This window comes from Meleagris gallopavo, chromosome 19 (genome assembly GCF_905368555.1).
Source record: "Meleagris gallopavo chromosome 19, MGAL_WU_HG_1.1, whole genome shotgun sequence".
Taxonomy (NCBI): domain Eukaryota; kingdom Metazoa; phylum Chordata; class Aves; order Galliformes; family Phasianidae; genus Meleagris; species Meleagris gallopavo.
The window spans coordinates 5,294,015-5,318,583 of NC_139422.1; the positions used below are offsets into that span (position 1 = coordinate 5,294,015).

Consider the following 24,569-nt stretch of genomic DNA (forward strand, 5'->3'; position numbering starts at 1 on the left):
GCGTGGCCGGCTCTCTCGTATGCCGGCTGCCCTCTACGGTGCTTGGCGAGCAGCCTCGCTCGAGTACGGTCGCCTCCATGCCATTGTGTAGACAACGGCACAACTGGCGGTCGGGAGGGAGGTCGGTCAGACAGATAGACAGGGCCGGGCGGCGCGTGCCCGGCTCAAAGATGGCCGCCGGGGGCCTCGGCGTCCGGGGTGAGAGGTGAGAGGTGAAGGGTGAGAGTCGGCGGCGGCCTCCGGGAAGATGGCAGAGAGCGAGCGGCGGGCAGGTGAGGGCAGGGCCAGGGGCCGCGGTGCCCCGAGGGCTGGCGGGGGACCGGGGCTTTCCTCAGGGGTTCATCTCGCGGCAGCAGGACCCCCCGCAGCCGTCGCTCCTCTCTGCGTGTCCGCAGCGGAGCGGTGTCTGCGGAGCGGACCGAGCCGAGCGTGGGCCTGCAGCGCGGGCCGGGCCGGGCGGTGCGAGCCGGGGCTCCTCGGCCGGGAGGGATCCGCCGTGCTCGTGTCGGACGCTGCTCTGAAAAGGGGCTCCGAAGCGGTGGTTCTGAGTTTAAGGCTGGGTTTTCGGAGGAGAGGAGCACGGCTTCCCCTTCAGCCCTCCTGCGTGGTTCCTCTGATTCTCTTAAGCAAAACTCGCGGGCAGACGGGACAGGCAAGGAGGTGACATCGCTCTTCAGACAGAGAGCTCGCAGCATGGGGAAGTTCCGTCCTCAGTAATTTCCCAAACTTTTGTGATACGTCCATAGCAGGTTCTCCCTGTTTCCCAGGACTTTGGGTTCCCTTTTCCCTGGTCTGCCCAGCACAGGAGTAGGGCTCCCTTTGCTCTTGAGCAGCATTTTTCTGGAAATGCAGCCTATAAAAACGCTTCAAGGAGTCCCAGTGCGTGTTGTGGAGCACTGTGCTGTGCGGTTACTGAAGTGCTGCTCTTGGTGCTGAGCAGGCAGAGGCCTGAAGGTGTTCTGGGGTTCATACGATGAGCGGGGCGACCCTGATAGAATTCATGAATTCACATTAGTCCTTGGTTTCTTTAACAGTGGTCAGCTCTGCTGCCTCGTGCTGCTGTGTGGCCCTGCATGGAGGCAGGAGTTGGACTCAGTGATCCTCGTGGGTCCTTTCCAACTGGGATAGTTATTATTGATTCTATGGTAAAAGTCGTGCTTACAGAAAAGACTGCAAACTGCCTCAAAATGATCTTTGTAGAGTCGATCTTTAAGGTGCTGCGTGCCGGCATCCTCAGTGCTTCTGGAATGGGGAGCGCTGCTCTGGGCTGCCATCTACTGAATTGCTCTTGTGTTGTCTGCAGGAATTGTCCTTGTTAGGGAAATGCAGCTCAGGCTTAGCACCCTGAGAACAGGTGGTTTGTCAGGAAAGCTTAGTGCTTTAGCATGACCCGAGGCTTGTTCACCCTAGAAATAGTGAAACTAGCGGGATGCTGTCACTGCTAGCTCCTGCAGGCTTCTCTCTCTGAATGGGGAACCCGTCTTCAGTAGAGACAGTGAATGTAATGCAACCTTCTTCTTGAGGGCCTCAAGTGTCCTCAAGGGAATGTTACTGAGAGGATACTGCTTGGCGAGCAGGACTTGGTGAGATAAAGGCACGAGCTGGGATAGATTTGTTTGCTTTCAGTCTCCTGGGACATTAATGTTGCTTTCTGAGAGAGGAATTGCTTCTCCTCCGCTGCCTCTGTTTCACCTCTTTCTTGTATCTCCCAGGCAATTCAGAGGAGATGGCTCCTCCCCTCCAGCAGAGCTTCATGATCCCCAGAAAGGAGATAAACATGGTTTCTGACATGGGCAAGTGGAAACGTTCTCAGGTATGACTGTGGGTTCAGGGAAACCCGGTAAGTGCTTATTATGTTACAGTGGCAGCTGAGTCTGGACTGGTAACCGCCTCTAGGTGTAAAGCAGGTTTGGGCAAGCCATGGGAAATTAATTGATGTGTGTTAAAGCAGGAGTCGCTGCCTGTATGTAGGAAAATGACTTGGCAGTGAGCTGTGGAGTCTGGCAGTCAAATGCTCAGACAAAGGAGCCGGGGAGAGCCCAGAGGTTGAGGGAGATAAGAGAGGTGTAAGAATTATTACTGCTCCCTGCCAACATGCCGAGTGGTAACTATTTCATCCCACATAACCTGTATGTTGTGATGTACCAGCTTTACCCAACGCTGTTTGAATTCAGCTTGAATGTGATCTGGCTGTCTGGCCCTCTTACGACATCAGAGTGGGTTGGTTCCTGGTGCCTTCCCACTGTGCTGTACTGGAAAGGGCTCTAGAGCCAAAGCCTTCAATTTACTAGGTAATTTTTGTTTATAGTGTCTGTGGGGCAGGTGGAAGAGGCAGATTCTCTGTTCTCTGCCTTTAAGAGATGGCAGTGATGGCCTAGACTTGTTTCTCCTGTTTGTTCCTAAACAGCAGAACGAACTCTTGCTTAATGTCTTATGAGAAGCTTACTGTAGCCAGCTCTCTAGCAAACTTGGGGATTGCAGTTCCCTTTATTAAATCTTCTGAGATTGAGGATTTGCTCCTCTCTGGATTTCTGTGTGACAGAGTCCCAAGGAGCAAGAGCTAGCTGTGTGCTAGTCTAACCATTCCACAGAGTTAGAGCTACTGAGCTATTCTGCATGTGGTATTTCAAAAGCAGCTCATATAGAGAGCACAGCGGTGGGGAATTTGGGCTGTTTCCCACTTCTCCATCATGCATGTGTACAGGAGACCAGAAGGAGAAAAGAAGAGGTAATGACAGGTCTGGGAGAAGCAGTGTGGAGCAGAATGTCTGGACACCACAGATTCTGCAGAGCCAGGGAGTGTGAATTTGACCTGATAAGAAGCAGGGAGCTGAGAGAAGGATTTCAGGGGCGGTGTGAGCTTTCTTAAATTCTTCTCTCCGTAATTTTTTTCAGCAATGCAGAGTTGTTGGTGCAATCACCGTCTGCCTTCAAGGTCTGCCAGAAATAGCAATAACCTCACAGCAAGCCCTGTGCCCTGGCTGTCTCCAAGAAAGCAATGCTGTGTTCTGGGAAGGGTTCCCTTGGTGTGCAGGAGCACGATCATGCTGCAGTGCTTATTCAAACAGACTGTGGGTACTCACTGACACCTTGCTCTTTTGGATGTGTTTGCAGGCATACGCAGATTACATGGGCTTCATCCTCACCCTGAACGAAGGTGTCAAGGGCAGAAAACTGACCTGTGAATACAACGTTTCAGAGGTAGGAGGAGAGTTTAGATCTGCTTGTTTCTCCTTTTTTGCTGCTTTTGATTTATTTTTTTATTTTGGTCTCTACAGCGAGTATCTCCTAAGCAAGGGATGAGCTGACAACTTAATCTGGGAGAATAAATATAGTTGGGCTGTGTTTGGGGATGTAAATGTCAGCCTGTGCTGCTCCTTCCCGGTGCAGAGGCTCTGTGTGCTTGCTGTTAGGAAATGAAGCAAGCTACGGGTGGACAGAAACTGGTGATGGAAAGGAAGCTTCAGAAGGGATGTGTTTTGGCCCTGATTTTACAGTCTGGCTTCAACCAGCATTGTTTTGTAGATGTGATACTCCCTCGGAGAGAAGTCCGTACTGCTCCTGCTTCTCCCACTGATTCTCTGTGTGACCTCATCTAAGTGGTGCTGGGTCAGTTCTAATGTCCGTTTACCTTGTCAGGGACATGGCGTAGTGTTTTAGAGCCAGAGGGGAGGGAGGGCATCTTCCCTGCTGCTTTTGCCTTCCCCCAGTCATGTGTATGACTGTTCTGAGGTCGCTATGGGTGCTGCAGTGAACTGCAGAGCATGTGCTGGCTGCTGGCTGTGCTTCCATGTTGCATGCTGAATTCTCCTCCCTTGTTTCGTGTTGGAATGAGGAGATTCTTCGGTATCTTTTCACTGTTAAAGCTTATCACAGCTGTGCAAGACAGCTGGGAACAGTCTGGCTAGAGAAGATCTAGGTGGAATGGAAAACTGTATGTTTATAGATTGATTCTTGTGTGGGAAGGCAGCCTACAACGATCTTTAACCTAGCCATTTATGTCTGGAACAGGCATGTAAAGTCCAGCCTTCTCTTCAAGGAGTCCATGTGTGAATGAGAAACTTTGCTTGTACTTCATGGGGGGGATCAGGGATAACGAATGCCTCTCTAACAGGCTTTGTGTCCACCCTTTGTTCCTTTAATTCGGTAGAATGTGCCGTCAAATGCCACTCTTGCTTTCTACTGTTTGTATTTCACCTTTGAGTTTTGCCTTTGTCATAATCTTGCTCATTCATAGAGCAGTTCTAGGGAAACAAAGCATTAAAAATGAACAAAAGGGAGGAACAAAAAATCCCTCTTCTTCCACCCCCTCGGAGAGGCCGTCGGGCTGTGTCTGTGCAGCAGGTCCCTCTTGGAGTGAATTGATCCACCCACAGCCCCAGTACAGGCAATAAACAAGAGATGTGATCCCAGCTGCTGGGGATGTGGCAGGGAACATGTCCCATTCCCCTCGCGTGGGGGAGAGCAATAACCCGTGACTGGAGGCACAGGTGGAGCATCCCCTGGGTCGCCTTGTTGATGAGGTTGCCTGTTCATGCAGGTTTGTTTGTAGATCAAACTGCTTATCTTTGCTTTTAAAGGCTCAGCCCCTTGTGGCCTCTGCTTGCATCTCTGCTCTGCTTTCTTCTCTTTTGCCGTACCTGCTGCTGATGTGCTTTTGTGCTGTCCCATCTTCCTCCCTGATCAAATGCTGGAGATGCCTTCCTTTGGCAATGACCTCCTGGAATCCTTTCCGCTGAATGCGTATCCTCTGCGACTTACAGTATTGCTCTGCAAGCACGGTCTGTTCTGCTTTGAAAGAGACAGCTTAATAGGTTCTGTAGCGGTGTGTGTCAGTAGCAAACGGTCTGCTGGAGTGAGAGCCTGGTCCTTTGGGGGCTGAGCCCCTTCTGAGATTGGCTGAGCTTGCTCCTCTTCTGCTGAGAAGTCTGGAGTTTTGCTGGAGACATTGGGTGGCATTGTATCTGCAGGGGCTGTGTGATATCAGCAGGCTGTGACCTGCCTTCTCCTGCAGGGAGTAGTTCTCACATGGGATCTGTGCAGCGGGTGCTGGGCTGCAGCCTGCGGTGGGCTTTCAGAGCTGACTTTGCTCAGAGCAGCAGTGCAGCAAGGGGAAAGGTTAATGCTGACTGCGTGAGGGGCAAACCTTTCCTTTAAGCAGCCCGCTGCCCAGCAGTATTGGGGGAAGCTGGCTGACCTCATGGCTTGCTCTGCTCTATAAAGGGAAGCAGAAAATGCCCTAATTTCAGCACTCAGGTAGGGTGCGAGTTGCCCCAGCATCAGACTTGCTCCCTGCGGGTGGCCCTGGCTGCTCTGATGCCTCTGCAGCACCTCCTCCTGCCCCTGCTGGGAGTGATGCTGACAGGTCTCTGTTCTGCACGAGGCTCTGCAGCTCTCCTTTGGGACCGGCGGCAGACTCGGGGTCAAGGCGATGCGAAATCAGCACAACAGGAAGAGCAAAGAGAGCAAGGGGGGGTGCGGTGGCTGTCCTTGCTTTGATCACTGGAAAGGTAAAGCAAAAATAGAGCTTAAAAACCCAGCCAGGCAAAACAGGGCTGCAGTGGTGCTGATGGTTGTGTTCCCGTAAGCCCCGCTGCTCCCCTCCCTCCCCCTGCTGGGGTCAGCCCCGGCTGCACAAGTTTCCTCTGCAGGACAATGGGAGCTGCTGCTTTTAATAACCCCTTTTCAAAGGGCCGTGAGCCCAAACCGAGCCGCATCTCTTTAATTATTTATTGGCACGGCTGAGCCGGCAGCTGGGTCCTGCTCACCCGCGTTCAGTGGGGCTGCGCTTTTTAATCCTTTTAAAGCAAGTGAGTGGGGATGGGGAGGTTGGACTCTGTGCTCCCCGAGGCCTGCGGGCAGATCTGGGGAGGGGGAAGAAACCCGTCCTCAGCAACCATTTATCCAGGCAGCTCTGAGTGCTTGCTGAGAGGGGTTTGAAATACGGGAGCTGCTCATAATGAGCTGCTGGTGCCGGCGGATAAATCACCAGCACGATTTAATTATTTAATGCAACCCGGTGCTGAGGATGCTGTTGCTTAATTGGAGGGGAATGCAATAGCCAGGAAGGGATGGAGCTGAGTCCAAACCCGACCCATTGCAGTGGGGAGGTGCTGAGCTTCTGCAGCATAGAGTGAAGCAAAGAGGGCTGTGCTGCCTTGGTCTGTGCAGATCCTTGGCACAAGCGTGCAGCCTCCCCAAAGGACCTCTGTCCCTCAGCACGCTTGTGCTTTGGTCCTCTGCATTCCTGGTGTGCTCAGGTGAGGTGTTGCCCTTCCTCTCAGCCCCTGGCCTTGCTCATCAGCCAAGTGCTGAAGTCCTGTGGAATGAGTGGATCCTTGTCCTTCCTGATCCTTGTCCCCACTCTCTGATCCCACCACGTCCTGAGCTCCAAGGAGTGCTGCCAGAAGGATACTGTGCTGCTGTGAGACTGTTTCTCGTGGGTTCAGAGGGGACAGGGATTGCTGTCCAGCTTGGCCGTGGCTGTCTCTCTCCCCACCCCCTTCAAGTAGCACTTCAAGGGCTGGAAACTTGCTGGTCTCGGCTCTTTCTTCATCCTCCCGGCAGGCAGCAGGAAGAATTGAACCACAGCCCAGGAGACCAGCCGGCTTCACACGGTCGATGCCTCCAGCAAAGTCAAACCAGCCGCTGCTTCTGCTGTCCTCTTTGTCCCCTTGAAGGAGGAATCTCCTCTCGAGACAGAGGAGCCTACATTGCCCAGGGCCTGGCCAGCTGCTGTGGCATCTGATGGCTCTCTGGCTGCTTGTATTTGGGCAGGGAGAATCCCAGGCCCTCTGGCAGGCTCCATGGGTTGTCAGCAGAGTCTCCTAATAAAACTGCTTGAAGCTTCTTAAATAGTGGCCTACAGTACTTGAGACACCATACTGTGTTGCCTGTGGCTCTCTGGATCTCGCTTCTTTTCCTTTGTGGCTGCTGGTGTGCCTTCTCTGGTCACTCTCTTCTAAATCATGCACATGTTCCTCACTTTTTCCTTCCAGCACTGGATGCAAGAAATCAGCTCTTTTTTCTTGCTGTTGTCTTTGTCTTCCCATCAGCATTGTTCTTGTACTGAGATGTTTTTCTTAGAACCCAGAGCTTCTCATCCTTGCTCTGATGAGACTGTTGGGGCAAGCCAGGCTGTCTCATCCTCAGGATGGACTGCATTTTGCCTATGCATTTTTGTAAGGTGTAGCATGCACTGGGTATCATGGGGTTGGAGCTGCCTTAGCAGTCTGGCTGGTGCAAGTTTGTAGCAGTGTTGTTACTCTAAGAGAATTGAGATTTGGCCCTGTTGTGCTGGGTGCTGTACAAATGCAAACACCCTCTCTGCAAATCCTGGCTCCTGAGATGTTCCAGGACAGGATTAGAGGCCTTGAGAAGGGAAGTTTACCTACAAGACCACACAGCCACTGGTGTGACTGTATGGTACGTGCTGCGTGGGGCACACAGGACCCTGAAGATACAGTGACTGAGTTTTGTTGGAGATCTCTGAATCGTGTGACACTTCCCTGCTACTCAGTCCTGCGTGTCCTACAGCTAGGAGCTTGCTTTAGCTGTTCTCCCTGAGGTTTTAGAGCATAGATAGTACTGTTGCAGCTGATGAAAGGCTGTGTGGGCGACTGGAGAGACTGCCTCAGGCTGGGCTTTGTACTGGGCTGATCTGAGGAGGGAGGGAGGGTTGCCTGGCCCTTCTGCATTTTGGGGAAAGTTGGCACATGCTGTTCCTGCCCTCCACCCTTGAGGAGGGCGGTGTGGGCTTCAACAATTCCAAGCCAGGGCAGAGGCCTGAGGGATTGCTCTGTTTCGTGACAGACCATGACCCCTCATTTTTCTTCTCTCTGTAGCCAATTGAAAAGCTGGTGGCTCTTCTGAACACACTTGACAGATGGATCGATGAAACCCCACCAGTGGATCAACCTTCTCGCTTTGGGAACAAAGCCTTCAGGACTTGGTACGCCAAACTAGACCAGGTGAGCATGTCTTTCATGTACAATGTTAAATGCAGCTCCTACAGAAGGGCAGCATGTTTAGCAGGGATAACAGAATGATTCCATCATTGTGTGGCAAGTGAGCAGTCTACAAAGGAGTTGTGCAGATAAGCTGAGAAGGATCCTTCTCTTGATCTATATCGCTTACTTCTGATTTGTTGCTGTCTTCACCTCTTATGAGACCATGTGGTCACATAAATGCTCTTTGATGGGTTTCCAAGTCCTGAATCAGCCTTTGGGGTCCTTCAAGCCCAAGGAAGACCTTTGCTTTGTAACTATTAGCGAACAGATGACAGAGAAGATCAGAGGAAGGTTGTGAAACTGCTTGATGTTCTTCAGCTCAGAGTACATGCCCTGCACCAAGCTCTGGAGGTGGCACAGAGTCCAAGCAGGAATGTCCTTTTGCAGGTGGTCTGCTGCTCTGTTAATGCTTTGGTCCTGTGGGTAACTGAGCTGATGTATCTTTTTTTTTTTTTTTTCTTTCCTCTGCAGGATACATGTGGCCTGGATGGGTGTTAGAATGAGCTTTCCCAGAATTATTCCATTTCTCTGCTTCTAGAATAAGCAAATTCTCTCCTCTGTCACTGCTGGCTCTTACATATGTAAGAGCGCACCATTGTAGCTCCCCACTCTGCATCAGTGTGAGAGCATTGTCTTGCCCTTGGGGACTGTGACAGATGTACACTCACTTGGGGGAGTCTTTTGTGTCTTCCAGGAAGCAGAAAATTTGGTGGCAACAGTGATCCCCAAACATTTGGCCAGCGCTGCACCAGAAGTGGCCGTGTACCTGAAAGAATCCGTGGGGAACTCCACCCGCATTGATTATGGCACAGGTACCTGAGCATGTTCAGTGGCTGAGACTGCTCTCCTTTAGGTAGTGACCCTTTGGAGCCTGCTGCTGGGTGTATTTAAATATGTTTTAGCCAGTTTTCTCTGTGTCAGTTTGGTACAAACACTTTCTTCCTCACCCAGCATTCATTGTGGGTTGTGACACTCTTCACATGTCTCATCTGAGGAAACATAAATCGAGCTGTGCAGGCCATTCTGGGATGAACTCTAGGAGTAGCTGTACTGCATATAGCAGTATTGCACAGCTGATCCACAACAGACAACTTAGAGGAATAAAATGTGATTGCTTATATTGGAAGTAAGGGAAGCAAGGTCGTAGACAGCAGGAAGTGTCTCGGGGTCTGGTGCTCCTTGGAGGTGACACTGCTGATTAGAGAAGGACTTTAAAATCTGAACGTTGAAGCATTTTGTACCTGAGGAGATACTGAATTGCAGGCTGAAGTAACCACTCTGGCTTCAGTTAGACCTAATGCAGAATCTTTGGTTTAAAACCATGTGGTTACTGCGTGCTTTGCTCCTCTGTCTGGAGGACAGGTGTGCTGAGACAGGTATGCTAAGCAAAGGTCAGAAGAGTAGGACGCTGTGGATACAAAGAAAGATGACTTCAGATTTGGGCAGGGAGGGGAAGAGGAGGAGGACTTGAGTTAAAGGATGAAGAGCTGGAAGTTGAGCAGTGCTTGCTAGGAAAGCTGCAGCTCATTGGCACCAGGGGGAGATGTTGTCTTTGGAAAAGGACCCACAGGCATGGGTTTTGTCAGCTCAGGGAAGGAATTTCAGCCTTTGCTCCCCTCCTGTGTGTCCCAACCAAGTGTCCCAAGTGTTCTAACTGAGGGTGACTGGAATATGGATGTACGTTGTTCCTACACTGGGAGCTGCACTTCTTTACCACGTGGAGCTGTTGATCCTAGTTCTGTGGTCCCTTCCACAAAGACATTGCTCTGATTTTGCTGGTTGTTTCTTTTCCCTGCTGTTAGCTGGAGGACCAAGCTGCAGAGGGTCAGCCAGAGATCCCAGTACCTTCTGGGACGATCTGTTCCTGCCAGCATCATGGGATCTGCATCCTTCTGACACAGATATTTTTAAGTGGGAGGAAATCTGTTTACTTGCAGATGTGAAGTTCTCTCATATCCTCTGAGCAGACAGACTGCTGTGCTGAGCTCCTGGGAAGGCCCTGCCCTGCTCCCAGCACCCCCACTTGGAGCTGCATTTCCTCAAGAACTTTTCTCTCAAAGTTAACAACCACCTTACAAATATCTGGAAGGCGTAATTTGGGTGGGTGCTGTGTGGGGATGAAATATTGTCAGCTCTTGTCATAACAGGATAAGGCAGCACATTAGGGACAGTGGGCAGGGGCTTCTTCTGTGGGAATATGACTGCTTTGATTTTTGAAGAGCTGTTGTACTCACCATAAGGTTGTCTTCAGGACCAGAAACACCCATGTCACATCTCATTTCTTTTCACTGTAGGACATGAAGCTGCGTTTGCAGCCTTTCTCTGCTGCCTCTGCAAAATAGGTGTTCTCAGAGTGGATGACCAGATGGCCATTGTCTTTAAAGTATTTAACAGGTGAGATACCAGAAGGAGAAGGGCTGGAAACGTTGGGCCACTTGAGGGCAGATCCCAGACACAACCCCTTCCAGCTGTCTGAGATGTGTGAGACGCTACCATGTGTTCTATACATGGCACTCCTCCTGTAAGTTGGGCTGATTGTGGCCTCTCCCTTCCACTCATCCACGGCCATCTGGAAGTGAGAAACTATAAGGAGGTCCTTTAACTGGGATATGAGCTGCATAAAACAAGGGCTTCTGTGCCTGGCTAAAGAACATGAGTGCTGAAGGGCTTGCTGGCCTACACAAGAAGGGCAAAGTGAAAAAAGTGAAGACAAATTTAGGAAGCACATGTGCTTTTTAATAGAGTATAGCACATCATCTATTAGAGGTGTGTGCCTTTCTGGAATGTTACTGATACTGCAAGAGTATTTGGATGAAGTTCTGTGATAGTCAGAAATATCCGGTCAGATGTTATATCTCTTCAGGCATTAAAAAAAGTAATCTGTGAAGCTGGCAGGCCTCCACTGCTCCTCAAGATGTGTTTCCAGCCCAGGAGGTGGAGTTTTATCACTATAAAACCACTGGACTTGGCATGTGGAGTCCAGAGATCTAATGCAATTTGCATCTCTGGCATGAAAACAATCTTCAGTAGTACTTCCAGCTTTAATTTTCCACCTGGTTACAAAGGTTTGGAAAACTTGTTTGAAGAGAGGTGATCCTGAATGTTCATTGATTGCAGCTTAATCAAAGTGGGCCTTGCTCTGGGAGCTCATCGTTTTCCTTCTGTTAGCTTGGGCCATTTGCTCTTTCCCAGGACCAACTTTTGGTGCTTATTCAGCTGTTAAACCTGATCTATGCTTTTCTGTTGGGTTCGAAAGTGAGCATGGGGCCTTCCAAGAGTGGATGGTCTGTTTGGATCTCCTGTGTGAAGGCAGAGATCTGGATTTTGTGTCTGGAGTCCAGAAGACAGCCTTGTCTGAGCTCTTCCCTCTCTTTTGTCTCAGGTACCTAGAAGTGATGCGAAAACTTCAGAAGACTTACAGGATGGAACCTGCTGGCAGCCAGGGCGTCTGGGGCTTGGATGACTTCCAGTTTCTGCCTTTCATATGGGGCAGTTCCCAGCTGATAGGTACTAATGAAAATCTGCTCATGTCCCAGCCTGCCCTCTGCCCTGTCTGTCTAGGTTGCAAAGATAATGGGGTTTGAGACTGACTTTTAAATTCAGATGTGTCAGATTTGTGTGTAATACAGCAGCAGACTTTGCTTGGGGCTTGGATTTTTTTTCTCAGGTTTCCAAATAAAGCTAGTTGCTTAGACCAGGAGGTGGAAAGCTTCCATGTACAGTACACCTGTCTTTGTTGCAATGACTGCAAGCTTTTTGAGAAGAGAGTCCTGGTTTTGGCACTAGAGTACATGTTTTCTGCCCTGGGGAGTTTACCATTTTCACTACTAAGGCATTGGAGGTGAGGTGGAAGGCAGTGGCTCTGTGCTGATTTCTGAAAAGTTCTGGTGGGAGAGCCCTCGTGTGAAAGAGGGATGGGACAAAGCCTGACTGAATTTGGTCTCAGAAAGGGATGCCACGCAGGTGCTTTCTGTTGTTTTTTACTCTTTTCAGACCATCCAAATCTGGAGCCTCGACACTTTGTTGATGAGAAGGTGGTAAATGAAAACCATAAGGACTTCATGTTCCTGGAGTGCATCCTCTTCATTACAGAGGTGAGGATTTTTCCACAGGGAAGTTCTTCTCATACTAGGCAGTTAGCTCTGGCTCTGGTTTTCTCTTCCTCCTCTGTTTGCTGTAATGGAGCTGTGCAGAAGAACCACTGTTGTGTCTGAGGTGCTCTCCTTGAATGAGTTCAAACTGGAATATTGAGGGGAAAGTGTGATTAGGGGAGATGGGCTGTGAATTGCTATTGAAGGGAGCTGTCACAAGAGCAAACAAACAGCCTTGGATCAGGCAGTGGGAACTTGGATGGAGAAGACTGGTGCTAGCAGGTGTGCTAGAAAGATGAAGTGGGAGCTGCAGAACAGCTGGGCCTGCCAAGATAACCTCCCTTCCCTCCAGTCCTTGGGCACTGCCTGGGTCTCCCTTTGCTTAGGGCAGAGTCCCATATCTCTGTGCAGTTTGGTCTTCTCCAGATCAGAGCAGATTCTTCATTAAATGCATGAATAATCCGGATGGGAGACAGTGCTGAGGTTAGCCCAGCTGTTCTCAGGACCACTATCAGCAGCACATTTCTGCTCAAATTCTGTAGGGCCCTTGGGCTACTGATACTCAGTGTGTTGCCAACCACCAGCAGTGTTTCTAAATTAAGGGGTTTATGGTTTCCCTCAGTTGGCCATGCTTTTACTGTCAACCTTGCTGCATGGTCTGGGCAGGGACAGTGAGAACCACATGCTCTGTTGTGCAGGGGATTTCCTGTCTATGGCAAGCAGGAGTTGATGGGATTAATTTTGAAGGATGGAGTGCAGTTCTGCCCATTTGTTCTGTTTGCTTTTCCCCCTCCTTGCTTCTCACTTTTGGTAATTAGATGAGAAGGGAGGTTACAGAGTGTGAATTCGGCTTTTCATGTAGGAAATTTTCATAGGAGCCTTTGGCCCAAACCCCAGGAGGTGCAGCATCAAGTCGTGCTGAATCCAGTAGGGTTTGTTGGTGTTCAGCACCTCGCAGGATTTAACCTCCAGAGCAGAGCTAAATTGTGGATGGTGAAGAGACTGAGCTGAGGACAGGAAATCCATTCCTGCTTCACCCTCATGGGAAGTGGGAGCAAAGATGCATTTTGTTTTCTTCTGTGCTATCCAGACAGAGTACTAGCCTGTTAAAAATGTAAGAGCACGCAATTCTTCACATGTGCAGAGGGTTCTGCAGTACACAGATGACATGTACAATTTAAAATACACAGCACCAGACTGCTTCAGGTCACTCTGTTTTGGCCTGCAGAAAGGTACCTTCTGAGCAGGCATTTTTAATAAGTGATTTCACTTCTCTTTTGCACACTTACTCAGGATCGTGGAGTTTTTTCTATTGAGTTCCTCAGTGCCACCTGGTGGCAGGGAAGCTTCCTCTCTGGTGTGAGCCACTGAGAGATCGCCACAAGCTGAATCATCAAACGTGTAATATTCGCAATCCATATTCATGCAAGCACTGCTTTTTTATTTTTATTTTTATTTTTTAAAGATATTGCTTTTTAAAATGGGATTTTTCTCCTTCAGATGCCCAGAAAGTTTGTTCCTGCCAGTAGGGGGGGCTGGGGCAGCCCTGTGTGCTGCTGCTGCTGCTCCAGAATCAACAACAAAACAAAAATAGCAGGGGGAAAAAGGTACAAGGGATTAATGATTTTAATAAATGAATGACATTATTTCCTTCTGAGCTATTCATCTGAAAACAGCTCTCCCATAAAGGTGTAGAGCAAATAGCAAACACTGCAGCAGTTCCCATAGTGGGTCTGGGAGGTTTTACCAACCCGAGAACAGGTTTTGTTTCAGCAAGCTGTGACCAGGCTACGTTGTTTCCTTTCAACCAAGAGAATATTCTCTTGAGCAGATATTTTTTTCTCAGCCTCTGGGTGACGTTTCAGGGATATGAATGTATGCCGTGCTGGTGTTTGCCACGTGTATATTTAAACCTCAGACTCTTAAAGTAACAGGGAGATGATGTCCAGTTTGAACCTGCTGAAACCTCCGCCCTGCAGTACCACCCTGCTGCACATGGAATGGCAGCAAGCTTTCTGCAAGCTGACCTGTTGTTGGCTAACCTGAGGGGTGTTTTTAATGCTTGGTCCTTGAACGGGAGGCTTATGGAGGTGGCTAGAGCTTGAGCTATCCCCTGCTGTCACCTTGTTCTGCTGAGGCAGGCTGCAGGGAGATGCCCGAGGGTATGAGGTTGGTTTGGAACCATCCCAGCATGTGATGGAGCCAGCAGCCCTGCTGCCGTGGTGGGATCCTGCCTGCTTCTGTGCTCTGAATGCAAGGGAGGGTTCTGGGGATTGCAAAAACCGCGTGGATGCTGTCCTTGCATAGCATGGGACAAAACCCCGAGCAGAGGCTGCCAGCTCCTGACCCTGCTGAAACCAAAGCCTGCTGAAACAGTCGCCTCCCCAGGCACCTTCCTGCAGGAGACGTGCGGAGGTGCGAGGCCGGGGCTGTGTTGCTTTAAGAGCCCAGGGCAGGCAGCAAGAATTTCATCTTCAATCTGGCTTCTAAATTTGGAGGTTTGGGAAGGGAGGGCTCGGGTTTCGGCTGGAAGGGAAGGAGCTGACAGGAAAGCACAGCTTCAGCCGTCCCCCTCCCCCAGTTACTGACAGAGGAACCATTTACAAAAGGCTGATTCTCTTGGGAACTGAGAGGCAGGAACGCAGCGTCTGTGAGTAATTTCCTGCTCAATATGGCTGCTCTGACTCACTCCGTTCCCCTGGGGTCACTGCGGGACTGCAGCGCGCTCGCTGCCGCTCTCATTCCCCCCAGCTCACTCTGTTTCTCTCCCTCTTCTCCCTTTGTGGGTGGAATGAGCTCATTTTCTCCCTCGTCCCCTTTCTCCCCTCCGCCCCACTTTGAAACAATAGCCATGCCTCCCCTTGCTGGGCACGCAAGGTCCAGTGGGCTGCGGTCACAACTGTGCCAGGGGCTTATGGAGCCAACAGAGCTGGAGCTTGGGGCCGGCTGGCTGAGCTGGCTGCCCCCTGATAGTCTGCTGCAGCTCAGGAATGAGGAGAAAAGCAAAGCACGCGTGTGAGGGCTGCTGCAAGCTGGGCCATACGAAGGATGGCAATGCTGGAGGAAGGTTTGGCATCGAAACACCTATCAGCAAATCAGCCTTACCAGGGGAAGCTCTGTGCCCACCGAGCTGCCCAGCACATGGGGCTCAGCCACGCGCGTGCTCCATGCTCCCCTGCCACGTGCAGCCTGTAGTGTGGTGCCCACCACTGCCAAATCCTCCTGCCTGATGGCACGCCGGCTCTGTCAAATGATGTTGTGCTTTGTCTATCTGCACGTTTCATCTTGTATCTGCAAGGGAAACATGCACGGCGCAGGGGAGCGGGGATGGCTCAGTGGCTCATCACTCATTCCCCTGCCCGTGAGAGCGATAGAGGGGAATGGGGACAGGTCTGTGCAAAACAGCTGCAGCCTGAGGTCAGCCCGTTTGAAGCTTGTTGTCCTCCAGGTAATGTTTATTTTTTCCTCCTCTTTTTTTTACTGCCATGCAGACCTTGCAGAAGGGCAGCAGCAGTTTCCCAAAGCGAATCGAGCAGCCTCGCTTCCTTTTAGAGCACTGTGTTTGGAGGCTGTTTTCCCACCCTCATGCCAGGCCTCTCTGTGCGTGGAGGGAAGGAGTCGGTTGTTGGAGCTGAGAGCAAGAGTCCAAGAGATTCCTCTCCCCCCATGCTCCTTTCTAGCGTGAGCTTCGGCCTTGTGGTTTCTGATGTCATGGGAACTTTGCTCACTCGGAGAGGCTGCGTTATATTTCTTCCTCTCCCTGAGGGTCTGTTTTTGTTCATGGAGAAGAAGAGAGAGAGCCACCAAGGGAATCTGCATGCAACCATCCATGATTGCAGCTTTTCCCTTGTCCTGCCTCCTCCACACCCCTCTTCCTGGGAAGAGGAACGCCAGAGTGCTTAAGCAAAAAAACACCCTAAGGTGTGTGGCTGCAAGCAAGCAAGCTGCAGCTCTGGAGTATGTTTGGAGTGGGGCTTTAGTGAGTCCCCTCCTCTCCCAGGTGTGGATGCAGGGCTGCTGCTGACCTGCACTGCCCTCTGCATACGGGGAAAGGCAGCAGTGGTTGTCTGTGCTGCTTGTTGATTATCTGAATAGGGAATGAGTCATTTTCTTGGAAAGCCCAGCAGTGCTGAACAGGGAGGTTTCTGGGTAGAATTGGAACAGCGTTAAGCCAAGCTCTACTTGGAGGGAGAATAGGACTTATGTGGGGTTTTATAACAGCCATCAACAGGGAGGTGTGCATAGGAAGGTTTGATTAGAGAAGTGTGGCAGGAAAAGGCTTAATTTCGTCAGGGAGGTGGGGAGATGGAGCACCATGGCTTCATGTGCAGTGGCTGCAGCGGGAGGGAGGGAGGGGACAGCACTGTGGAGTGGCTGGCGTGTGGCTCACAGGGCTGGTGGGAGTGTTAGCATGGTGAGTGTGAGTCACCACTGGTGCACAGCTCATGCATGGCCCCGCTCCTCAGCCTTGCTCTCGGGTCTCTTTCAGATGAAGACAGGCCCCTTCGCTGAGCATTCCAACCAGCTCTGGAACATCAGTGCCGTACCCTCCTGGTCTAAAGTCAACCAGGGCCTCATCCGCATGTACAAGGCAGAGGTGAGCACTGTGGGTGGGTAAGGGGAGGCTGCTTCGTGCTTGCCCAATGGCCACACAGGTCCTTGTGTCTGCTGAATATCAGTTCTTTGCTGCCTGCATCTCGTGCCTGTTGGTGCAGGGGCCTGTCACAGCCAGCTGTGCTCCTTGCTGCGTGGCTCAGAAGAGGGTGCTGCTGGCCAGAAGAAGGCTCCTGCCTGCACAATGTGTGCCACAAACCAGTCCCAAAACAGCCCTTCTTTCAGACATGGCTTTTGCCAATTCTTGTCGTTCCATAGTACAAGTCTCAGGTCTCCAAGTTAGGACTGATACTTTGACACACTCATCCTTCTGATTCCTACACTGCTGTTTTCCCAGCTGCAGGAGACCTAGTTTAAACCTCCATCCCATGTTTCAGGAGCACCAAAGCAGGTTGAATGCCTCCTGCCCATCTCTGCTGGCTTTGAGTCCTGTCCACGTAGTGCACCAGACCAGTGAGGCACAGCCTCCAGCGGGGCTTGGTGGTTCTCCATGGGCTCTGCAGGCTTTTCTGGCAAACCCTGACTGAGAGAACTGGGCAATTTTGGCTGTCCTTATCTCCTTCCTGCTCGAGCTAACCCTGAGCTTGGGGAAGCAGGACAGAAACTGCCACATCTGGGCCTTCTGCAGGAACTGGCTGAGAGGCAGCATCTCTTGCTGGGAAGGCCAGCACTGTGCTGGCCCTGCCGGAACAACGGATTACAGAGCTGCCCACTGTGGGAGGTGCATCAGTCCCCTTGGGTAGGGCTTGAAGGAGTTATTCCTGCACCCTGTGGTCTCTGCTCAGGCCAACCATGCTCCTGTTTGTTGCTGGGATGTGGGGCAAAGGCTGGGCGGGCAGCTCTAGCGCACAAAGGGGTTAACTGTGCCGAACTTGGTGCACTCCCTCCCCCAGCCCTTCCTCTGTGCTTCACATCCTGTGTTTAGGTTCCAGGCCACATACCTCTCTAATCTGCGAGGTGTCACTCCCAGGCCCGCTGGCTCCTTCCGCCCCCAGCTCAGCTTTCCTCCCAGCTTCCAGGAGGAGAGTAGGGCTGGGGGTCGACCCCCAAGGGGTCCCTCTGTGCTGCCCCTGTGGATCTGCCCCTGCTCAGAGCTCTGTCGTGGAACCACTGCCTTCCTGGGAACCCTGAACTGGAGGCTCTGGTGTGAGAGAAAGGGATCTCGGGGAGCCCCCAGTCCTGAGAGCTCTGCTGTAGTGCTGTTGCTCCTCCACAGCACTGCCTGTGATCTTCCCTCTCCTTTGGGTATCCCCCAGGCACCCCATGTTGCTGTTTGGGTGCTCAACGTGCCCTGTTACTGCTTGGTTGGTTCCTTCTGGAGCGTGGCAGGGACGTGCCCACAGTGCAAGGGCATGTTCACTGGTGTTTTGGGATCACTGTGTGCTGGCAGTTTTACCTGGCCTTCTGTAGACAGTACAACTCTGGGAATCCATCAGGGCGTGGGAGAGGCCACAATTGTTCCTAGGTGCACCACAAAATAGTCTTTTTCATGTTAAATAGCAGATGACATTCTCTGTGGAAATGCTGAACCTGATACTGGTGGGTTTCTAGAAACACCTAGAGATGTGGCTGTGCTGGGGGAGAATGTGGAAGCTGCTGGGAAGATTAACAGCACAAATTTAGGGTAAGGTATGGAAGACATTGAGTCAACTGAACTGCTGTGTGACTTCAAATTTAGCTTCTTGCTCCAAGAACATTTGTAAATCTTAAAGGATTGATCTTAAATGTATGGTCCTCGTGCAGCAGTGTTTTGTCCTGGCACTGCACGGTGCCTACGTTCACTTGGATGGAGAAAACTACTGGGGAGTTCCCACTGATTCCTGGTATCTGCTTAGGGGAGCCTCTCACCCCACTGCTGTCTCAGTCAGTTCCTGTCCAGCTGGGGAGGAAAGGTGAGCGTGGACATCACCTTAGACTCATAGAATTCGTGTCTGCTGGATGTTCCCAGCTGCATTGCCTTCACCTTTGCTGTCTTTTTCTAATTAGGCACTGCCAATGTTAGCAGAAGATAAGTAAGCCAGCAGTCCCACGTACTGTCACAAAAGCTGTTTGCCTCGTGCTCAGTGAAGATCTGTGACAGTACTTGGGGTTGGAGGGAGGGAAGAGGGAAGGTTTCGGTTTATAATGGTTTTTTTTTTTTTTTTTTTTTTTTTTTTGTCTAGTTGGCTAATGTGAGGGCAAGATTTTCTCCTCACTCCCTTCTTCCCACTGCATCTTCACTCTCTGCTCACACACTGTAATTAGATCAGATGAAATCCAGGATGGAGTCTCCAACCAGCAGTGTGGCAGTGACTGGGAAGTGCTCAGTGCTGACTGCTTTTGTGCAGAGGCAGCAAGGCAGAAGGCTCAGTCGCTTGCAGGAGACCAGCAGAAATCAGATGTTCACTCATAAACCACTCTTGCTTGGCAGAAGTGCGGCAGTTCCCAGGTCTGGTTTGATTAAAATGCAGTGTGAATGCTTTGGCTCTTCTCTGTCCCCTCTATGGGATGACTTTAAACAACCAACACAATGCTTAAGCACATCCATGTGCTCTTGCTTGGATCCATGCACTCTGGGATGCTGGTTACAGGGTCTGTGGACAGAGTGGATTCAATGCAGCGTATCTTCTGCTCCATGTATTTATGAAATCTCAAATGTGTCTATAATATAAATATGATGGGTGCAGAAGTGTTAGCTTGGAAGTGCAAGGGCTTTTCTTATTCTCTCCTTCAAAGGCAAGTGAAGAAGTCAACAGAATAGAGTGTGGTTAAAGCAGCAGCCTTGATGTTTTTCCCCTGAGCCTGCTTTTGAGTCTCCTGACCTTTCCTTCTTCACTGCGGTCAGATGGGAAATACTTTCCATTGTAACTAATCTAGTCCCAGTTCCATCTTTAAAGGTTGGATATGATGCAGGAATTTACTCCCCAGTTGAGTCTCAAGCCAGGACTTCGGCACAATTGGGATGACAGGAAGAAGGGAATAAGCTTGTCCCCTCTGTCAAGCTAGTATTGACTGCAGCAGTTTCACCTGCAGGTGACACAGGAGTGTCCTGTCTCCTGGAGCCTTTAATAACCCAGAGAAATTGTCTTAGCCCTGATGGAGAGAGAAGTTTCTCTGCTCATCTCTCCTTGTGCTATCGATGTGTTAAAGGGGAGGATTCTTGCTCTTCCCATTGGTGGTAAATCTCTTTATTAGGAGTCCAAACCAGTCAGGTCTTCTGTGGGACCCCTTGGAACCAGCTGAGATGACATTTTCAGCCATCAACATCTCCAGTATTAATTTCTCTCCGTTACTGCTTCACATCACTGCTATCCTGTGCTGTTTCCTCCAAGGACTTGCTGGAGGGGTTGTGCTGGGAAATGCTGGCTGCTCTGAGCCTTTGGGAAATGTTTGGGAAGCTTAGAAGGTGATGTGCCCTAATTGTAGCAGGATGTGCTTCTTCCTTCTGCTGGACACTATGTCCCATGTAGAAGAGTCCCCATTGCAGCACAGTGAGGAGGTCTGCAGCCCTTCTGGTCAGCACAGCCCTGGGTAACGTGGCTGATAGTAGTGTAGATCCAGCTATTGAATTGATGCACACGTGCTGCTGAGGTTTGTGTGGATGTGAATCCATTCCATGCTCTGCATGAGCTTTTGGGCAGTCTGAATCTGTAATGACTCAAAGAATAAAGCTCTGAGCAGCTCTGACAGGCAAGTTTTGGAAAACTTGGATGTGGTCATTGACAGCAGTTGCTGGTCTTCCTGCTGTGGTATAGAGGTGAGCAGAAGGGATGTTCCTGTTCCAGCACAGAGCCCATCTTAGCTGGAGAAAACAGCTCTGAACTGAGCTGCCTCACGAGGGGTGTGTGAGATTGATCTGTGATCCTTGCTCCTATCGTTACTCTCTGATGGGAGTAGGAATTCTAGGAGTGAGGGATTTTTGGGGATAGGATCGCATCTTAAACTGTGGCAGCAAAATTGCTAGTGCTTGTTTATTGAAGGCCTGAGAATCTGCAATGCAGCGTGGGCACTGCCTTGTGGCTGCAGGATGGTGCTCAGAGCTGGAGCGTGGGCACTGTCCTGGAGAGGGAGAGCCTTTTCCCTGTGGGTTTCTGCAGTTCTCAAAGGGTTTGTAGGGTGAAGCTCTTCAAAGGGAGCAGCTAGAGCAATGAGAAGGTGGTGAGAGAGAGAAAGCTGCTGACATAAACACGCCTCTTCTGCTTGTGCTCCCGGCCTGAATTTCAGCAAGCAAAGGAGTCTGGCTAAAAGGAAGGAGATGGGGATAGGAGGTGTTACTGGACTGAAGAGCCAGCTGGGAATGTGGGGTGAGGGATGTGGGACTGATCCCCACGCGAGCACACAGCTCAGCCAGCAGCCCTGAGCTCACTGCCTCCCGCACCCAGGGCCGGGCGCAGCTCTGTCTGCCTGCGGGCAGTGGGGACATGTGCTGAACTCACCCCTTTTTGTTTCCCCTCCTGCAGTGCCTGGAGAAGTTCCCTGTGATCCAGCATTTTAAGTTCGGCAGCCTGCTCCCCATCCAGCCTGTGACATCCTAAGGAGGCAGCGGGAGGAGCCGAAGCAGCGGAGGTGTAGCGTGGCTCTCTTCCTCCTCCCTTCACTCCCTCCTCATCATCTCACCCGTTCCACAGCCCATCCATTCCTGCACATCCTCATCGGAAACCACAGACCCAGAGCACTCGGCCTTGCACGGGAGACGGGACCTGAGCAGCTCCTCCTGCGAGTCCCTGCCACGAGGATGTTTCACAAGTGACCGAGGGGCTGTGCTCTCTGCTCTGCTGCCGTGTGCGGATCTGGGCGTGTGAAGGGGGTTCACTAGGGGCTGTCTGGCAGCAAAACCCTCTGCTTTCCTTCCCAGGAGGAAGGGGGTGTGGAGGGGAGGAAGGCACGTGTGTATGCGCTGGTAACAGCGATTTCCCTTTTGGAATTTCATTGAAGTTTCCTGTTGCTGTTTGGTTTGGAAACCATTGTAGTGGGTGAGGTGTGAGCCTGCACGTGTCTGTAAGCAGGGCACCTTTGCTTGGTTCTTAAATGGGAAAGGGGAACTGCGGGGAGCCCAGGGTACCACCTCTCCTCTAGCCCTAATAAGGAAAGTCACCTCCCTCCTTCTGCCATCTCTTCTGCAAGGTTGCCCGGCTCTTCCTTTCACAACACCACCTCTCGTGTGAAACGAGGAGGCTGTGAAGTCTGAGCTGGTTTTAGAGCTGAGAGCCCTGGCTCTGTGGGAACGGCTGTGCAAGGACTGCTGAGTGGTACCCGCTCAGGCTCCCTCCCCTCTGTAGTTAATGGGCACAAAGAATCACACGTTCACACACATTCATTGCTGTGTAGGGATCATCTGGGTCCAACCTGCCCTCTGTGCTCTCCTCTCCTCCTCCTCCTCTGTGCTTTGCTGCCCGGGGGCTGGGCTGGCCTCAATGGCACGAGGTTGCTACTGCTTGGTCGTAAATTACGACGACAGCCTTATAGCAATGGATTTCCCCATAAAGCAGCATGTTCCTCGGCCCTTTTAGGGAGGCATCTCTGGAGTGAAGGCAGCATGGGGGTAAGCATGCAGCTTAACATGCACTTGTGTACCTGTGCTGGAAACAAAAAGCATAATTAGCCCAGGACAGCAGGTTTTATCTGGAGAAACCTCTCTTCTCTCTATCATTCCCTGCTGGTGCTTCCTGGGCAGCAGGAGCATGCTTCCAATGCCAGCAGCAGCTTGGAGATGGGGGAATGAATGGAGCCGTGGTCCTGATCAGCACCAGCATCGCTCAGAGGGCAGAAATATCTGGAGCTGTTGTGTCCATATGTCTTGGCTGAGGTAGCCTACAAACCTGGGGAGGGGAGATCTTAGGGTTCCCAGGCTGGTTTTGGCAGGGGGTGAGCTCTGGCTGGGGCTGGAGGCAGCTGTGTCCCTTCTCTGGTTGCTTGCCTTTTGCTGATGCGCTGCTAAATAAGAGGAAGCGACGAGCAGGTGGCTGCAGAGCTAAAGCAGAGCTTTCTGCCGTTGTCCTGAGCTGGGTGGGACAGGGCATGGATCTGAGCTGCCTCAACCGACTACAGATGTGCGTTTTAAATAATGAAAGACTCAAGTCTTGTTCTAATCTCAAATTGTTAACGAGATGTGTGTGTCATCTTGGCTTTACAAGTGGGAATAGGGCTGGAGCCCTGTGCTTGCTGGGAGCCTGCTTCTGGTGGAGCAGACCTCGAGCTTCTCCTTCTGCATCTCCTCTCCTTGCTGTGGCTTCTGGCAGTGTCACCACACTGTAACTGGCTGCATGGCGTCTGGCTGGTGAGGGCTGAGCTAAAGCCTGTGGCTTCCCAAACCTGCCCAAGGGCTGGGACACATCTCACCCAGTAATCCTATGGAAACGGGGCTTCCACGTAAAAGGATGGGTGGAAATGTCGACATCCACACCCTGTGTACTGGGAGGGACACCCTGAATGTGAAACACAGCACCAAAAAAGGGGAAGGAGATGCTTCCTTCCCCTGCTGCCGCTCTGCAGGGATGGTGTCCCCGGTTGGGATCCACCAGGGAGGTGGGAAGAGGCTCACGGGTCGCTCTTGCTTGCCTGAATCTGTGCTTCTGTTCTGCTGGGGCTTTGTGGACTTGGAGCAGCTCATTCTTGTCTTACACTGTGTGAGATGGATCTCTGTAGGTGGCACTTGGCTGCTCGCCTTCCTCCAGCTCCCAGCAGTGAGCATGGGCTCTCGGGGCTCAGCTCCTCTCCCACAGCTCTGCCATCAGCAGCGCCTGGGGCCGGAGCATTTCCCCCCCTCCCCAACACTGTGGTTTTAATTAAAGTCTCTGTTTTGCACCAGTGCCTGTGTTGGTCTCTCCCGCGTGGGGTTTCTTCCCTCTTTATGGTGTTGGGAAGATGCTTTGCAGAGCCACTCGCCTGCTTGTTGGCCGCATGCTTGCACCAAAACCGACTCGTTGAACTGCATGAAGCGAGCACATCCAGGCTGCCTGTTACCCTTGCTAGCCTCCTCCTTTCCGTGGTACGCTGCGTTTGATTTATTTATTTAACCACTGTGCTCCGTCTGCCCCTCCCTCCCGGCTGGGGTTTGGCACCTGGGTGATGTGCCACCAAATACCTCTTGAAGATCAGAGACTCTCATGACCAAAGGCCGTTTGAGCCGCGTTTCTGAGGCTGAGAACTGGAACCCTTTTCCTTCAGATGTTTTTCCTGTCCTACCGTAGCTGCTGACTCAGCACTTCTAGCATCAGTTTAGCTCAGCAGCTTTGTTGGACGTCTGTAGAAAATTATACCTGGAACTTCTCAGGAGCGGTGGGAGCCGGCGTAGCTGTGCTTAGGTTTCTTATCTTCTCTGTCAGCACGGGGCCGGCTGTGTGAGTGTGCACAGATGGGAGTGGGGAATGTCATCTTGGGTCAAACATCTTTGCATTCATCTTGGATGCATCCCTTGGTGAGCACAGCAGACATAGCGTGGGTTTCTCCCCATTGAGCAAGCTGGGATTTTCAATGCATTTCTCAGAGCTGGGCCGTGCTGGGCTGCGGTGCCTGGGCTCAGGGGCTGCTGTTCTGCTGCTGCTTTGTGTTCAACAGGTCACCACCGGCCTTCCCCGCCTCTGCCTTTGCAGCCCTCTTTTATAAATGCTCGTGACAGCTGGTAATAAATGAAGTACGAGTTGAGAGAAGCAGCCTCGCGTGCTGGTGGTAGGAATAAAAGCCAGAACCGTGTTGTGGCATCGCTGCTGTATTCACTTATCCAAACTCGAGCCGACATGCTGGTGGGAGCCTTCTGCAATGGAACAGGTCATGGGTGTCTCGTTGTTTCTTCAAGAAGGGTTTTCCTGGCCCAGGTGTAGAATCGGACAGGGCTTCTGGAGGCCGGTCCATGCTCCAATAGCCAATAGTTTGTCCT

At 51.4% G+C, this 24,569-nt stretch overlaps 1 protein-coding gene across 1 annotated transcript; it reads left to right on the plus strand.

The window, feature by feature from the left end:
• The first annotated feature begins 118 nt into the window (after positions 1-118).
• PTPA (protein phosphatase 2 phosphatase activator) lies at positions 119-24,393 on the plus strand. Its single transcript, XM_085239682.1, has 10 exons — positions 119-272; positions 1,713-1,813; positions 3,115-3,201; positions 7,845-7,970; positions 8,704-8,821; positions 10,304-10,403; positions 11,392-11,516; positions 12,003-12,103; positions 16,590-16,697; positions 21,154-24,393. The coding sequence occupies exons 1-10, from the start codon at positions 248-250 to the stop codon at positions 21,226-21,228; spliced, it is 966 nt and encodes a 321-aa protein (XP_085095808.1). The 5' UTR covers positions 119-247; the 3' UTR covers positions 21,229-24,393.
• The last annotated feature ends 176 nt before the right edge of the window (positions 24,394-24,569 follow it).

Coding starts and splice junctions, on each gene's coding strand:
- PTPA (XM_085239682.1), top strand. CDS start 248: ATGGCAGAGAGCGAGCGGCGGGCAG. Junction 7,971..8,703: donor GGTACGCCAAACTAGACCAG/GTGAGCATGTCT, acceptor TGTGTCTTCCAG/GAAGCAGAAAATTTGGTGGC. Junction 10,404..11,391: donor GTCTTTAAAGTATTTAACAG/GTGAGATACCAG, acceptor CTTTTGTCTCAG/GTACCTAGAAGTGATGCGAA.